Source organism: Ranitomeya imitator, chromosome 1 (genome assembly GCF_032444005.1).
Source record: "Ranitomeya imitator isolate aRanImi1 chromosome 1, aRanImi1.pri, whole genome shotgun sequence".
Lineage (NCBI taxonomy): Eukaryota > Metazoa > Chordata > Amphibia > Anura > Dendrobatidae > Ranitomeya > Ranitomeya imitator.
In genome coordinates, this window is record NC_091282.1 from 1,048,263,553 (window position 1) to 1,048,281,699 (window position 18,147).

Consider the following 18,147-nt stretch of genomic DNA (forward strand, 5'->3'; position numbering starts at 1 on the left):
ATCAAAAACAGCAGAATTACATTGTTTTGGTCACTGCAACATTGCATTGAAATGCAATAATGGGTGATAAAAATATCATATCTACACCAAGATGGTATAAATAAAAACGTCAGTTTGGCGTGCAAAAAATAAGCCCTCACTCAGCCCAAGATCTTACAAAATGGAGACGCTATTGGTCTCGGAAAATGGCATCTTTTTTTTCACTTTTGACAAACTTTGGATGTTTTTTTCACCACTTAAATTAAAAACATCCTAGACGTGTTTGGTTTCTACGAATTTGTAATGACCTGGAGAATCATAGTGACAATTTTAGCATTTAGTGAACGTGTTAAAAAAAAAAAAACAACCAAAAAAGATTTGTAGCATTTTTTTCCAATTTTGCCACACTTTGAATTTTTGTCCCATTTTCCAGTACACTATTTGGTAAAACCAATCATCAATCATGTCATTCAAAAGTACAACTCGTCCTGCAAAAAGCAAGCCTTCACATCTCCATATTGATGGACATATAAAAAGTGGGTGTATATGATTGGGAAACATCCTTACTTCTTTTTATGACTGTATAATTATTGGTCTGCCCTTGAACTGCCGTGCATGGACTGGGCGCCGATCTCCCGGCCGCATCCTCATACATGCATACATACATGCACTGCGGTCCGAATGCAGACCGATACCAACAGCTTCCATAAATGTACAGAAAAATAGGATGCAATAATCTGTAATTAGAAATACAGATTATAATAAATCTGGTTTCAATTATTTTAAAAAATGCATGTGACCCATTCGCTTAAAGAAAAAGAAAAATATACCTAAAAGAGTATTGGGTATTTTAACAAATGTTTAATAGGTTAGAGTAGACTAATGGCCCTGCCAGAGGAGACTACCTTGCCATGGTGGCGGCTTAAAAAAATCTTTAGGCCAAAACAAAAGCTGATGTGTGGGATCTGGTATTCAGTGGAACTGTTAATGTGTGATTAGTGAGGATGTGATGCAGAAGTGACGTTTTTCCAAGAGTGGGTAGTGGGACTGTGGAGGTGGAGCTGGGGTGCAGCCTGGGCAGAGTCTCAAGGGGGCTCAAAAATTTTGACAGTATAGGGCCCTGAAATTCTTAGTGGCAGCCCTGGATTGGAGTATTCATCAGCCAGAACCTGTGCTCTAAATAATAATAATAAAAAAATTGGTATGGGTTCTCCTGTATTTTTGATAGGTGGAACTGACAGCTGCAGGCTTCAACCCTCCGCTGTCAGCTTTTGCAACATTTGTTATCAAGAATAAAAAAAACAGTGTTGGGTCACTCGCATTTTTGACAACCAGCCAAGCTTAAGCAGACAGCTGGGTGCTGGTATTCTCAGGCTGGTAAGGGACTATAGATATTGGCCCCTCCCAGCCGAAAAATAGCCACCCGCAGCTGCCCAGAAAAGGCGCATCTATTAGATGCGCCAATTCTGACGCTTTGCCCGAATCTTCCCACTTGCCCTGAGGCGGTGGCAAATGGGGCTCATCACATATGTGGGGTTGATGTCACATTCGCATTGCCAGGTGACATCAAGCCCAAGGCTTAGTAATGGACAGGCGTCTATAAGACACCTATCCATTACTAATCGTATAGTTGTATTGTAAATAAGCACACAGCTTAGAAATCGACCAATTATACTACATAGTAATAAATTCCGAATCTATAGGATATAGACCTAGACTATCAAAAAGATAAGTGACCACCTCTTTAGGAAAGAAAAAACCCAAATGACAGACTTATCTACGAAGAATTACTAAACGATGTAGTTAAGGGAAACAAAGTGATGATACAGGCTGCATTAGGGGTATTTTAGGTGGTAAATTAAAAAAAAAAGTTTGTGATTTATTTATTTTTTTATTCCAATTGTGTATTACTTTGGATGTGATTGTGGGAATACCCTTTTAATATAATGTATGAAGTATAATTATCATCCACTACACAACCTGTTTGGTGACAGCTAACTGTTCTAATTTTGTTTCTAGGGCAAGACCTATTAGCAGGGCTTTGGATCTTGGGGCCGATATTGTGATCACTGGAAGATGTGTGGACAGCAGCCTTGTCCTGGGGCCACTAATTCACTCTGTACGTATTTAGATCTGTAATCTACAGTTACCTAGCTACAGGGAGCCCGGTCATGTACAGTACAGACCAAAAGTTTGGACACACCTTCTCATTTAAAGCTTTTTCTGTATTTTTATGACTATGAAAATTGTACATTCACACTGAAGGCATCAAAACTATGACTTAACACATGTGGAATTATATACTTAACAAAAAAGTGTGAAACAACTGAAATTATCTACTATATAATTGTCTAAGGGTCACTTCCGTCTTTCTGTCTGTCCCGGATATTCATTGGTCGCGGCCTCTGTCTGTCATGGAATCCAAGTCGCTGATTGGTCGTGGCAAAATGCCCACAACCATTGCCACGACCAATCAGCGACGGCCACAGTCCGGCGGCAATATGGCCGCTCTTTCCTCCCCGCAGTCAGTGCCCGCTCCATAGTCCCCTCCAGTCTTCCAGTCAGCCCTCACACAGGGTTAATGCCAGCATTACCGGAGCGCCGTGTAACGCACTCCGGTTACGCAGCTATTAACCCTGTGTGACCAACTTTTTACTATTGATGCTGCGTACGCAGCATCAATAGTAAAAAGATCTAATGTTTCAAATAATAATAATAATAAAAAAAAAAACGTTATTCTCACCCTCCGACGTGTCGCCCTGTCCTCGGCAGTGCAAGCGGCAGGTTCCGTTGCTAAGGATGGTATGCGAGAAGGACCTGCCATGACGTCATGGTCATGTGACCGCGACGTCATCACAGGTCCTGCGCTCATACCAACCCTGGGACCGGAAGCTGTAGGCGAGAGGACTACAAGGCGCCCTCAGAAGGTGAGAATATGTTTCTTTTTTATTTTTTAACCTGTTACATACCTGGCTGGGCAATATACTATGTAGCTGGGCAATATACTATGTGACTGGCCAATATACTACGTGTCTGGGCAGTATACTACGTGGCTGTGCTGTATTCTACGTGGCTCTGTGCTGTATACTACGTGGCTGTGCAATATTCTACCTGGCTGTGCAATATACTACGTGGTTGGGCAATATACTACGTGGCTGGGCAATATACTACGTGGCTGGACAATATACTACATAACTGGGCAATATACTACGTAACTGGGCAATATACTACGTGACTGGGCAATATACTACGTGACTGGGCAATATACTACGTGGCTGGGCAATATACTACGTGGCTGGGCAATATACTATGTGACTGGGCAATATACTACGTGACTGGGCAATATACTATGTGACTGGGCAATATACTACGTGACTGGGCAATATACTACGTGGCTGGGCAATATACTACGTGGCTGGGCAATATACTACGTGACTGGCAATATACTACGTGACTGGGCAATATACTATGTGACTGGCAATATACTACGTGACTGGGCAATATACTACGTGACTGGGCAATATACTACGTGGCTGGGCAATATACTACGTGGGCTGTGCAGTATACTACGTGGACATGCATATTCTAGAATACCCGATGCGTTAGAATCGGGCCACCATCTAGTGTGTTATATTCTAGGTTCTTCAAAGAAGCCACCTTTTGCTTTGATGGCTGCTTTGCACACTCTTGGCATTCTCTTGATGAGCTTCAAGAGGTAGTCACTGGGAATAGTTTTCACTTCACAGATGTGCCGTGTCAGGTTTAATAAGTGGGATTTCTTGCTTTATAAATGGCTTTTGGACCATCAGTTGTGTTGTGCAGAAGTCTGGTGGATACACAGCTGATAGTCCTACTGAATAGACTGTTAGAATTTGTTTTATGGCAAGAAAAAAGCAGCTGAGTAAAGAGAAACGAGTGGCCATCATTACTTTAAGAATTGAAGGTCATTCAGTTTGAAAAATTGGGAAAACTTTGAAAGTGTTCCCAAGTGCAGTGGCAAAAACCATCTAGCGCTACAAAGAAACTGGCTCACATGAGGACCGCCCCAGGAAAGGAAGACCAAGAGTCACCTCTGCTTCTGAGGAGAAGTTTATCCGAGTCACCAGCCTCAGAAATCGCAGGTTAACAGCAGCTTAGATTAGAGACCAGGTCAATGCCACACAGAGTTCTAGCAGCAGACTGTTATGCTGTGCTATCAGGCAACACAGTGTGCAGTAATCAGCGCACATACAGTGATATGGCAATAACCCAAAAACAATAGAACAAGCTCTGAGACGTGGAATCTCTGCAGACTGCAATACCTGAACCTATCCTCACACAACTAAAAGCAGCAGTGGATTGCGCCTAACACTACCTATGCAACTCGGCACTGCCTGAGGAGCTGACTAGCCTGAAGATAGAAATACAAGCCTGACTTGCCTCAGAGAAATACCCCAAAGGAATAGGCAGCCCCCCACATATAATGACTGTTAGCAAGATGAAAAGACAAAACGTAGGAATGAAATAGATTCAGCAAAGTGAGGCCCGATATTCTAGACAGAGCGAGGATAGCAAAGAGAACTATGCAGTCTACAAAAAACCCTAAAGCAGAACCACGCAAAGGGGGGCAAAAAGACCCACCGTGCCGAACTAACGGCACGGCGGTGCACCCTTTGCGTCTCAGAGCTTCCAGCAAAAGAGAATAGCACAGCTGGACAGAAAAAACGGAAACAAAAACAAAGTAACACTTATCTAGCAGAGCAGCAGGCCACAGGAAAGATGCAGTAGCTCAGATCCAACACTGGAACATTGACAAGGAGCAAGGAAGACAGACTCAGGTGGAGTTAAATAGCAAGGCAGCCAACGAGCTCACCAAAACACCTGAGGGAGGAAGCCCAGAGGCTGCAATACCACTTGTGACCACAGGAGTGAATTCAGCCACAGAATTCACAACAGTACCCCCCCCTTGAGGAGGGGTCACTGAACCCTCACCAGAACCCCCAGGCCGACCAGGATGAGACACATGAAAGGCACGAACAAGATCTGGGGCATGGACATCAGAGGCAAAAACCCAGGAATTATCCTCCTGAGCATAACCCTTCCATTTGACCAGATACTGGAGTTTCCGTCTAGAGACACGAGAATCCAAAATTTTCTCCACAATATACTCCAATTCCCCCTCCACCAAAACAGGGGCAGGAGGCTCCACAGATGGAACCATAGGTGCCACGTATCTTCTCAACAACGACCTATGGAATACATTATGTATGGAAAAGGAGTCTGGGAGGGTCAGACGAAAAGACACCGGATTGAGAATCTCAGAAATCCTATACGGACCAATAAAACGAGGTTTAAATTTAGGAGAGGAAACCTTCATAGGAATATGACGAGAAGATAACCAAACCAGATCCCCAACACGAAGTCGGGGACCCACACGGCGTCTACGATTAGCGAAAAGCTGAGCCTTCTCCTGGGACAAGGTCAAATTGTCCACTACCTGAGTCCAGATCTGCTGCAACCTGTCCACCACAGAATCCACACCAGGACAGTCCGAAGACTCAACCTGTCCTGAAGAGAAACGAGGATGGAACCCAGAATTGCAGAAAAATGGAGAGACCAAGGTAGCCGAGCTGGCCCAATTATTAAGGGCGAACTCAGCCAACGGCAAAAATGACACCCAATCATCCTGGTCAGCAGAAACAAAACATCTCAGATATGTTTCCAAGGTCTGATTGGTTCGTTCGGTCTGGCCATTAGTCTGAGGATGGAAGGCCGAGGAAAAAGATAGGTCAATGCCCATCCTACCACAAAAGGCTCGCCAGAACCTCGAGACAAACTGGGAACCTCTGTCAGAAACAATATTCTCAGGAATGCCATGCAAACGAACTACATGCTGGAAGAACAAAGGCACCAAATCAGAGGAGGAAGGCAATTTAACCAAGGGCACCAGATGGACCATTTTAGAAAAGCGATCACAGACCACCCAAATGACCGACATCTTTTGAGAAACGGGAAGGTCAGAAATGAAATCCATCGAAATATGTGTCCAAGGCCTCTTCGGGACCGGCAAGGGCAAAAGCAACCCACTGGCACATGAACAGCAGGGCTTAGCCCTAGCACAAATCCCACAGGACTGCACAAAAGCACGCACATCCCGTGACAGAGATGGCCACCAGAAGGATCTAGCCACTAACTCTCTGGTACCAAAGATTCCTGGATGACCAGCCAGCACCGAACAATGAAGTTCAGAGATAAGTTTATTAGTCCACCTATCAGGGACGAACAGTTTCTCGGCCGGACAACGATCAGGTTTATTAGCCTGAAATTTCTGCAACACTCTCCGCAAATCAGGAGAGATGGCAGACACAATGACTCCTTCCTTGAGGATACTCGCCGGCTCAGATAACCCCGGAGAGTCGGGCACAAAACTCCTAGACAGAGCATCCGCCTTCACATTTTTAGAGCCCGGAAGGTACGAAATCACAAAATCAAAACGAGCAAAAAATAACGACCAACGGGCCTGTCTAGGATTCAAGCGCTTGGCAGACTCGAGATAAGTAAGATTCTTATGATCAGTCAATACCACCACGCGATGCTTAGCTCCCTCAAGCCAATGACGCCACTCCTCGAATGCCCACTTCATGGCCAGCAACTCTCGGTTGCCCACATCATAATTACGCTCAGCAGCAGAAAATTTCCTGGAAAAGAAAGCACATGGTTTCAACACTGAGCAACCAGAACCTCTCTGTGACAAAACCGCCCCTGCTCCAATCTCAGAAGCATCAACCTCGACCTGGAACGGAAGAGAAACATCTGGTTGACACAACACAGGGGCACAGCAAAAACGACGCTTCAACTCCTGAAAAGCTTCCACGGCAGCAGAAGACCAATTAACCAAATCAGCACCCTTCTTGGTCAAATCGGTCAATGGTCTGGCAATGCTAGAAAAATTACAGATGAAGCGACGATAAAAATTAGCAAAGCCCAGGAATTTCTGCAGACTTTTCAGAGATGTAGGCTGAGTCCAATCCTGGATGGCCTGGACCTTAACCGGATCCATCTCGATAGTAGAAGGGGAAAAGATGAACCCCAAAAATGAAACTTTCTGCACACCGAAGAGACACTTTGATCCCTTCACGAACAAGGAATTAGCACGCAGTACCTGGAAAACCATTCTGACTTGCTTCACATGAGACTCCCAATCATCAGAGAAGATCAAAATGTCATCCAAGTAAACAATCAGGAATTTATCCAGATACTCACGGAAAATGTCATGCATAAAAGACTGAAAAACAGATGGAGCATTGGCAAGTCCGAACGGCATCACCAGATACTCAAAATGACCCTCGGGCGTATTAAATGCCGTTTTCCATTCATCTCCCTGCCTGATTCTCACCAGATTATACGCACCACGAAGATCAATCTTAGTAAACCAACTAGCCCCCTTAATCCGAGCAAACAAGTCAGATATCAATGGCAAGGGATACTGAAATTTAACAGTGATCTTATTAAGAAGGCGGTAATCAATACACGGTCTTAGCGAACCATCCTTTTTGGCTACAAAAAAGAACCCTGCTCCCAATGGTGATGACGATGGGCGAATATGTCCCTTCTCCAGGGATTCTTTCACATAACTGCGCATAGCGGTGTGTTCAGGCACGGACAAATTAAATAAACGACCCTTAGGGAATTTACTACCAGGAATCAAATTGATAGCACAATCACAATTCCTATGCGGAGGTAGGGCATCAGACTTGGGCTATTCAAATACATCCTGATAATCAGACAAGAACTCTGGGACCTCAGAAGGGGTGGATGACGAAATAGACAAAAATGGAACATCACCATGTACTCCCTGACAACCCCAGCTGGTTACCGACAGAGTTCCAATCTAATACTGGATTATGGGTTTGTAGCCATGGCAACCCCAACACGACCACATCATGCAGATTATGCAGTACCAGAAAGCGAATAACTTCCTGATGTGCAGGAGCCATGCACATGGTCAGCTGGGTCCAGTACTGAGGTTTATTCTTGGCCAAAGGTGTAGCATCAATTCCTCTCAACGGAATAGGACACCGCAAAGGCTCCAAGAAAAACCCACAACGTTTAGCATAATCCAAATCCATCAGATTCAGGGCAGCGATTGAATCCACAAACGCCATGACAGAATACGATGACAAAGAGCATATCAAGGTAATGGACAGAAGGAATTTGGACTGTACAGTACCAATGACGGCAGAGCTATCGAACCGCCTAGTGCGCTTAGGACAATTAGAAATAGCATGAGTGGAATCACCACAGTAGAAACACAGCCTGTTCAGACGTCTGTGTTCTTGCCGTTCAACTTTAGTCATAGTCCTGTCGCACTGCATAGGCTCAGGGTAAAGCAATCCAAGCGCCTGGAAAAACGCATCAACATTACTCAATGCAGGGTCTCCTGGCGCAAGAGAAAACGCCCAGTCTTGAGGGTCGCCGCGCAAAAAAGAAATAATAATCAAAACCTGTTGAATAGGATTACCAGAAGAATGAGGTTTCAAGGCCAGAAATAGCTTACAATTATTTTTGATGCTCAGGAACTTAGTTCTGTCACCAAAAAACAAATCAGGAATAGGAATTCTTGGTTCTAACATAGATTTCTGATCAATTGTATCTTGAATCTTTTGTACATTTATAACGAGATTATCCATTGAGGAGCACAGAGCCTGAATATCCATGTCCACAGCTGTGTCCTGAAGCACTCTAATGTCTAGGGGAAAAAAAAAACAAAAAAAACTGAAGACAGAGCTGAGGAAAAAAAAAAAAATGATGTCAGGACTTCTTTTTTCCCTCTATTGAGAATCATTGGTTTGGCTCCTTGTACTGTTATGCTGTGCTATCAGGCAACACAGTGTGCAGTAATCAGCGCACATACAGTGATATGGCAATAACCCAAAAACAATAGAACAAGCTCTGAGACGTGGAATCTCTGCAGACTGCAATACCTGAACCTATCCTCACACAACTAAAAGCAGCAGTGGATTGCGCCTAACACTACCTATGCAACTCGGCACTGCCTGAGGAGCTGACTAGCCTGAAGATAGAAATACAAGCCTGACTTGCCTCAGAGAAATACCCCAAAGGAATAGGCAGCCCCCCACATATAATGACTGTTAGCAAGATGAAAAGACAAAACGTAGGAATGAAATAGATTCAGCAAAGTGAGGCCCGATATTCTAGACAGAGCGAGGATAGCAAAGAGAACTATGCAGTCTACAAAAAACCCTAAAGCAGAACCACGCAAAGGGGGGCAAAAAGACCCACCGTGCCGAACTAACGGCACGGCGGTGCACCCTTTGCGTCTCAGAGCTTCCAGCAAAAGAGAATAGCACAGCTGGACAGAAAAAACGGAAACAAAAACAAAGTAACACTTATCTAGCAGAGCAGCAGGTCACAGGAAAGATGCAGAAGCTCAGATCCAACACTGGAACATTGACAAGGAGCAAGGAAGACAGACTCAGGTGGAGTTAAATAGCAAGGCAGCCAACGAGCTCACCAAAACACCTGAGGGAGGAAGCCCAGAGGCTGCAATACCACTTGTGACCACAGGAGTGAATTCAGCCACAGAATTCACAACAGCAGACACATCTCTACAACAACTGTTAAGAGGAGAGTGCGGCCGCATAGGAACACATGGAGCCGCACGCTCCGCTCCGGAGTGCCGGCACCAGAGCTTCGTTTCCACATGCGAGACACGGACGTGTTCCTCGCAAGTGAAAACAAGCCCTTAAGAGGAGACTGTGCAGCAGGCCTTCATGGTACAATAGCTGCTAGGAAACCACTGCTAAGGACAGGCAACAAGTAGAAGAGACTTGTTTGGGCTAAAGAACACAAGGAATGGACATTAGACCAGTGGAAATCTGTGCTTTGGTCTGATGAGTCCAAATTTGAGATCTTTGGTTCCAACCACCGTGTCTTTGTGTGACGCAGAAAAGGTGAACGGATGGACTCTACACGCCTGGTTCCCACCGTGAAGAATGGAGGAGGTGTGATGGTGTGGGGGTGCTTTGCTGGTGACACTGTTGGGGATTTATTTAAAATTAAAGGCATACTGAACCAGCATGGCTACCACAGCATCTTGCAGCGGCATGCTATTCCATCTGGTTTGCGTTTAGTTGAACCATCATTTATTTTTGAACAGGACAATGACCCCAAACACACCTCCAGGCTGTGTAAGGGCTATTTGACCAAGAAGGAGAGTGATGGGGTGCTACACCAGATGACCTGGCCTCCAAAGTCATCAGACGTGAACCCAATCGAGATGGTTTGGGGTGAGCTGGACCGCAGAGTGAAGGCAAAAGGGCCAACAAGTGCTAAGCATCTCTGGCAACTCCTTCAAGATTGTTGGAAGACCATTCCCGGTGACTACCTCTTGAAGCTCATCAAGAGAATGCCAAGAGTGCGCAAAGCAGTCACCAAAGCAAATGGTTGCTACTTTGAAGAACCTAAAATATAAGACATAATTTCAGTTGTTTCACACATTTTTGTTAAGTAAATAATTCCACATGTGTTAATTCATAGTTTTGGTGCCTTCAGTGTGAATGTACAATTTTCATAGTCCTGAAAATACAGAAAAATCTTTAAATGACATGGTGTGTCCAAACTTTTGGTCTCTACTGTAGGTCCAAACGGTCAGGTGAAACTTTTAATAATTCCACATCTTGTTCACCTTGTCGGGGGCATTTACATTGATCCAAGCCAAAAAGACAGCATTGGTTATCTTCCTATTTTGTTTTCTATTTTTATTCTCCATTGAAATTAATGCATTTGGGCATTTCAATCTTTTTGTTGTAATCTGCCATCTTTACCTAGCCTGGAAAGTAGCCCCCTTTATTTCTATTGCCATACTGCCTCCTCATCCCGCCCTTTCTGTTGGTGTCCATGAGACCTCTGTCCACTCTTACCCAAGGCCAAAGGGATAGATAGAAAACTCGTGTAAAGTCCCAGAGCTTCCAGTACCACTTATCTACTGATGACACTCACCTCTGCTGTCCAGAATCTGAGGGTCTCTAGCTATAGCCTCCTAGTTTTCATCTCGCTTTCTACTGTATACAATAGGTGTAAACTGTATATAGGGGAGTTGGGAGAGAAAGCTTCAGACCGAACCAGCTATATAAGGTGTATAGGCATCCTTAGAGGCTACTGTGCATGCCTGAAGCGATCCAGCTGACCAATCCAGTCCAGGACCTAACTGTTTTTGATAGTCATAATGGACGGAGCAGAGGTCGAACATCCACTCCTCCACTCCATTCAAGAAGGAGCTCTATTGCCAGGTTCCATAGGCCTGCTCTCAGGATTGCTGGGGGTCCCAGTGGTAAGGGGATAGCTTACTATTTTAGGAATAACACTTTCTTTCTAAGCACTGTAAAATTGTTATTTTTTTACTATTTTAGGAAAAATGAACCTGCTGCCCCTACTTGTTTCCACAAGGTGGTGCCATATACCAGTGTAGACCTATACCTTAACAATTGTGTGTACCGTATTTTCCCTATTGGTTCAGTGCTTTATAGAAACCTCAGAAAATAATGTAACTATCACAATATGTCACAATAGACTTTGCTTCCTGGGATAGAGCAATGGTTTTACTGATAAATGAATACAACATACATAATATATGATCTCATTCCTCATGGGACTTTTTAACATTCCTTGTTCCTCTGCTATCCAATTAATAGTGATATTGTGCCCATGACAGATGGCGCCAAAGAATAAATTCATATTTTTCAATTCAGTGAACCGTTTGAGAACAAAAGTGTTCATTTGCTTGAGTAATTCTTAGGTTTTTTTTTGTTTTCTAATTGTAACATTTCTGTATTTTATTATGTTAGGTTTGAGTGTAACCTATCATTGTAGTATACCCAAACATATCTGCAGATTTATTTTTTAATAAATAACAGCACTTTTCATTACTTAAAATAATAGTTTATTTTCCTGTCTTCCCCTGTCTTATAGTTTGGCTGGAAGAGAAATGACTTTGACTTACTGGCTGCTGGAAGGTAACTATTACCTCTGATGGATGACTGTACTTCATACTTTTCAATCATGTGTCAGTATTTAAATGGAAACCTTTAGGAGCTTTGGGGTCACCAAACTAATGACATTGTTGGTAGGCTAAGAAAAGCCCAGTCCATGCATGCTATTCTGGCCACAGATTGTCATTTCTTCTGCTCCGTCAAGAAGAGATGTCAATCAAGAAAACGAGCTAGGAAGGGAATAATACAGAGGCTCAATGCACTAGGTGAAAATTGACCTGCCCTATGTACACTTGTAGACTCATTAATTTCAAAGTTTACTCTTTTTTTTTAACATGGAAAATCCATTTATGGCCAAAAATGTATGTTTGAGTTTGTCTTTTTCCTCTCTACCCAGCAATGTGATTTCATTTGAAACATATTACATATAGTGCAAAGTATATCCAGGTATTGGCATTCAGATTCCTGGCCACCCTAAAAAACAAAAAACAAAAAAAAAACGTTTGGGTATGTGCACGTTTGGTTTTTGCAGCAGTCAGGTGGTGCCAGGCGCATGGCTGTGTAAGTTTACTTGTTTATTTTTATTCTATTTCCTTTGAATGGGTGAAAAACGCTGAAAGAATTGACATTCTGTAGATTTAATAAAACGCTCTGATGGCTCAAATCTACAAGGAAAAAATAAACAGCGTGCGCATGACATTTCAGATATCTTGTTCATTTTGCTGGTACTGTAAAATGCTGTGTTTTTTTCCTGGGGAAAAATGGAATGTATGAACAAGCCGTATCAGCTGCCAACATGTGTGTGTGTATAGCAGAGTGGTATGTGTATAGCAGAGTGGTGTGTGTATAGCAGAGTGGTGTGTGTATAGCAGATTGGTATGTGTGTATAGCAGAGTGGTATGTGTATAGCAGAGTGGTATGTGTATAGCAGAGTGGTGTGTGTATGTGTATAGCAGTGTGGTGTGTGTATGTGTATAGCAGTGTGGTGTGTGTATGTGTATAGCAGAGTGGTATGTGTATAGCAGAGTGGTGTGTATATAGCAGAGTGGTGTGTGTATAGCAGAGTGGTGTGTGTATAGCAGATTGGTATGTGTGTATAGCAGAGTGGTATGTGTATAGCAGAGTGGTATGTGTATAGCAGAGTGGTGTGTGTGTATAGCAGAGTGGTGTGTGTATGTGTATAGCAGTGTGGTGTGTGTATGTGTATAGCAGAGTGGTGTATGTGGGCGGCACGGTGGCGCAGTGGTTAGCACTGCAGCATTGCAGCGCTGGAGTCCTGGGTTCAAACCCCACCAAGGACAACATCTGCAAAGAGTTTGTATGTTCTCTCCGTGTTTGCGTGGGTTTCCTCCGGGCACTCCGGTTACCTCCCACATTCCAAAGACATACTGATAGGGAATTTAGATTGTGAGCCCCATCAGGGACAGTGATGATAATGTGTGCAAAATATAAAGCGCTGCGGAATATGTTAGCGCTATATAAAAATAAAGATTATTATATGTGTATAGCAGAGTGGTGTGTGTGTGTCTGTATAGCAGAGTGGTGTGTGTATAGCAGAGTGGTGTGTGCGTATAGCAGAGCGGTGTGTGTATAGCAGAGTGGTGTGTGCGTGTATAGCAGAGCGGTGTGTTCGGTTAGGGTTCTGTTGCAGTCTAGCATTTTGCACCAGCTACAATGGATTGTCCTTCTTTATAGACAGGAATAATACAGTTGATTTGTTGTTGGCTGTGATGGGACTTTCAGTCTTGTCTTGTGAAGGTGCAGGTTCCCCTGGCCATCTTGCATGATAATTACGCACTTCTCTATTGAGTGATCGGAGTAACTGAGGAATAGTATTGTTTTATAGGGACTCTGTTAATATACAGTACAGGCTTGCGAGGGTGAACAGCATTTTCATTTTGTTATGACCTGGTTGACTAAGGCTGGTTTCACACTTGCGTTTCAAAACGCATGCGTTTTTAAAAAAAAACGCATGGTGAAAAAACGCATGTAAACGCGTGCAAACGCTGCGTTTTTTTGACGCATACATTTTTGCATGTGGTGAAAAAAACGCAGCGTTTTGACGCGTTTACATGCGTTTTTCATGCGATTGCGTTTTTTAAACGCATGCTGAGAAATGTGTGACAGCTGCCAATCATCAAAATAAAGTAAAAAAGCCACTATAAACAGAAATAGTTAGGGTTAGGGGTAGGGTTAGGGGTAGGGATCATAACCCTAACCCTAAAGGGATCCTAACCCTACCCCTAACCCTAAGCCTAAAGGGATCCTAACCCTAACCCTAAAGGGATTAGGGGTAGGGTTAGGGTTAGGATCCCTTTAGGGTTAGGGGTAGGGTTAGGGGTAGGGTTAGGGTTAGGATCCCTTTAGGGTTAGGGGTAGGGTTAGGGTTAGGATCCCTTTAGGGGTAGGGTTAGGATCCCTTTAGGGTTAGGATCCCTTTAGGGTTAGGATCCCTTTAGGGTTAGGGTTACGATCCCTTTATCACCTTTATGGTGGGGGGTGGCATATCAGTGTGTTTTCTGTTTTTTTTTAATAAAAACACATGGGTTTTTAAAGCAAACGCATGTGCTTAAAAACGCATGCGTTTCCATTGACTCCAATGTATTTTTTGACACAAAAAAAAAACGCATGAAAACGCATGCGTTTTTATGTGTCCAAAAACGCCTCTCAAAAATACTACAAGTTGCATTTCTGAAAAAGAACGCATGCAGCAAAAAACGCATGCGTTTCAAAACGCGACCAAACGCGTACAACAAAAAACGCATGCGTTTTCAATGTTAAATATAGGGAAAAAAAGCATGCGTTTTTTTGTGCAAAAAAACGCTGCAGACAAAAACGCAAGTGTGAAACCACCCTAAGAGCCGTCCTTGTGTAAAGTACTCCATTAGGAATTGCAGCTTTATCTACTGTCCTTATAACTCACTGTGTGCAATGAGCAGGGCGAGGAAGTGGTTCATCAATAATATTACCTTTCCTATACCAGCTGGCTAGACTGGCAGTGTGTGCATTTAGGCTATGTTCACACTTTGCAGATTCCACTGCGGATTTTTCCGCAGCAGAATTCCAAAATCCGCAGTGAAAACCCATCGCGGTTTTTACTGCGGATTTATCGCGGTTTTTACTGCGTTTTCTTCTGCGGATTTTCATCTGTAGTTTTCTATTGGAGCAGGTGAAAATCCGCAGAAAAGAAGTGACATGCTGCGGAATGTAATCCGCAGCGTTTCCGCGCGGATTTTTCTGCAGCATGTGCACAGCGTTTTTTGTTTCCCATAGGTTTACATTGTAATGTAAACTCATGGGAAACTGCTGCAGATCCGCAGCGGTCAAATCCGCTGCGTATCCGCAGCAAAATCCGCAAAGTGTGAACATAGCCTTACAGTCATCATGTACTGCTCCAACATGTCTAAAAGTAATGAAGCAACTTTATAACCACGGTTTTATGACAGAACACTTTTATCAGACTATAAAAAGCTTTGTGTAGATTTAAACAAGAATATTTGCTCAATTGCCAAATTTTGTGTATTATAATAGTTCCAAAAAGTGTTCAAAAAATAAACTGCAACACATCACAAAAAAGGCCTTACACGGTTAAGTTGGCAGTTCACTGCAGAATTCAGACAGGCCCAAATGTGTATGATGGAACAGAACAGAACAGGTGCAAAATACCGATGTCCAACCTCTCGCACACCTGCCGTAATCCACGAGAAAGGAGGGTGATGTAGTTTAAAAACTGCACATATATTAGGCTTGTATAAGGAGTCAGCCAGCATGGTGCACTACATGTATCAGTCTAACATCAGTCTAAGGGAGGGCTTGTGACTTTTGCCGTTTTCACACCCGTATCTGCCAGTTCCGCAAAGATGAACAGCTGAGACAGGGTGTGGTGACGTCCATTTGTCTAATTCATAACAAGCTTACCGTTTATACTGGAAATCTTACTGTGGTCCTCAACTAAAGATTTGTAGTGAGGCTCACACCACTTTTAAGTTGTGCCTGCTTCATTAAGAGGCACGCTCCTACAACATGCCTCTTCATCAAGACTGGTGTGAACAATGCCGACCTTGATGATTTGGTTCCTGTGCGTGAGCGGGAAGTGTCTTTTCCAATGTAAGTCTGTGGGTCCATAGGCTATCATTGTAAAAGCCACGTCCGTTTCACACACAGTTTAATTTTTGTTTAGGTTGCAATCATTTGCCAAAATGTCAAAGTAACTTGCTGAAAAGAAACTGAAAACCCCACATGGACCAGAACCCAAAACTGTGTATACTCCTTAATCTGTATTAGTGCTTAGTATGCAAGCATTACTATGAGCCTGCATTGCATTCTGACACTAATGTTGGTGGTGCCGACTTTTAACCTGTGCATCATTTTCTTGACAGTCTCGCTGGTCATCTTATTGAATGTGGTGCCCAGTGCACTGGAGGAATATACACTGACTGGCATCTTGTTCCTGACTGGTAAGATGGAAGAAAAATGCTCATATCTAGTTATAATTATTCTATAGCATGATTTTTCGGTGTCCATGATCTCATAATTATCTTTTTATTTATTTAAATTTTTTCATTCTTCTCCTTACTATGTTATAAATCTGCTCTCCAAGCACTACCTTTCTGCCAGTCAGAGGAGGCCTAAAGCAGCATTCACATATGTATGTGAAATAACCATGTGCTAATAAGCTTTTTATAGGACCCATCAATTAATGGCCAAGAGGACGTGATCTGAAAATCACAGACTCAAGAATAATCTGTGTGAGACTAACAATTGCCTGAATAGATCCACTCCACTGAATGGGTCCGTGTGCTAGACGCTAAAATCTTACATAGCACACACGTTACGCCCATGCGAATGCAGCCGAAGGGCGACGTGTCATGGAGGGGCATAATGGTATAATTTCCAGCTACGCATGGGGTCATGTGACACTGCCTGTCTGTCTTGTCTACAACACTGATTTGAGCTGATTGTTTTTGAGTGGACAGTGCCTTCAGGAGGAAGGAAGGAGAAGAGAATGTGGCTCATATGAGAAGGAATATATACAAAATTTAGACAATTGGAGTAAAAACTACTGTACAATATCACATAGTATAGTCAAAAATTACAACAGTACATTTAAGTATAAATGACCATCACATGGGTAATCAGAACAATGAAGGACACAGGTAAAGAAGTCAAAAAGTCCACACTAATGTTAATAATTCCGACCAGAGGAATCAAGTGCTAAAGCAGTGTTTCTGAAACTCCAGTCCTCACGGAGCCCACAGGTCATGTTTTCAGGATTTCCTTAGTATTGAGCAAGTAGTGGAAGTATCATCAAGGCATCAGGAATTGTCTCACCTGTGCAACACTATGGAAATCCTGAAATCATGACCTGTCGGGGCCATGAGGACTGGAGTTTGGGAAACACTGTTCTAAAGGCACGTAAGCCATGTAGTGAAAATCAGTGTATTTCCCAAAATAGGTAAACAAAAGATTGATCCTCACCCATTATGGTCATAGTGTGGAAGCGGAGTGGAATTCTTGACTATACTATGTGACATTGTTATTTAATAAATACTATTTTGTAATTTTTAGACAGTAGTTTTGACTCCAATTGTCCGAATTTTGTATGAATTCAGGAGTTTGTCAATTTTCTAAATTTCCTCTAACGTTTGTGTTGCTCTGATCTACATAATTATATTCATATGAGAAGGAAGCAGAATTCTGTTAAGACATTACAAAGTTTCCTCTATTCGCTCTTACTATCCCTTGCTTTATGAAGCAACCTATTAAAAAATGGAATAGTTGAAAAACACATCAAGTACAGTTCTGTGTATAACTTTCCCGATTCCCAGCTGGCAGCAAACCATTTAATAGAATAGGATAAAAAGCTTCAGCATTCAGAGAAGCAAGCAGGGATGTGGTGCTTAATGACCAGGGGTTTTGAGTTTCAGTTTCAGTCTTTTTCCTTGATGTACTACAAAATATTTTGTTGGTGGGACACAAGACACTTTTTTTGTTTGTTTTTTAATCTTTAATTTTTAGGTCCTATCTGGTGAAAATGGTCAAAATGAAAAAAAAATATATATATTATTTTGTGTGTGTGCTTTGTTGTGTAGCCCTAGTAGGTTGTTCAAAGAATAGTATCACTGTAAAGGAATAGTCTAATTGTACAGTGCATAGCCATGTTAAATACATGTACTTT

General features: G+C 42.9%; 1 protein-coding gene across 2 annotated transcripts in view; it reads left to right on the forward strand.

The window, feature by feature from the left end:
- Window positions 1-18,147, forward strand: part of LOC138656828 (uncharacterized) — a 249,998-nt gene that overhangs the window by 99,167 nt on the left and 132,684 nt on the right. For both annotated transcript variants that reach the window (XR_011316976.1, XM_069744102.1), the window contains exons 7-9: window positions 1,999-2,098; window positions 11,950-11,993; window positions 16,349-16,426. Coding sequence is in view for 1 of the 2 variants with exons in the window: in XM_069744102.1 (XP_069600203.1) it covers window positions 1,999-2,098; window positions 11,950-11,993; window positions 16,349-16,426 (222 nt within the window). In the remaining variant the exon portion in view is untranslated. The remainder of the gene's footprint in view (window positions 1-1,998; window positions 2,099-11,949; window positions 11,994-16,348; window positions 16,427-18,147) is intronic.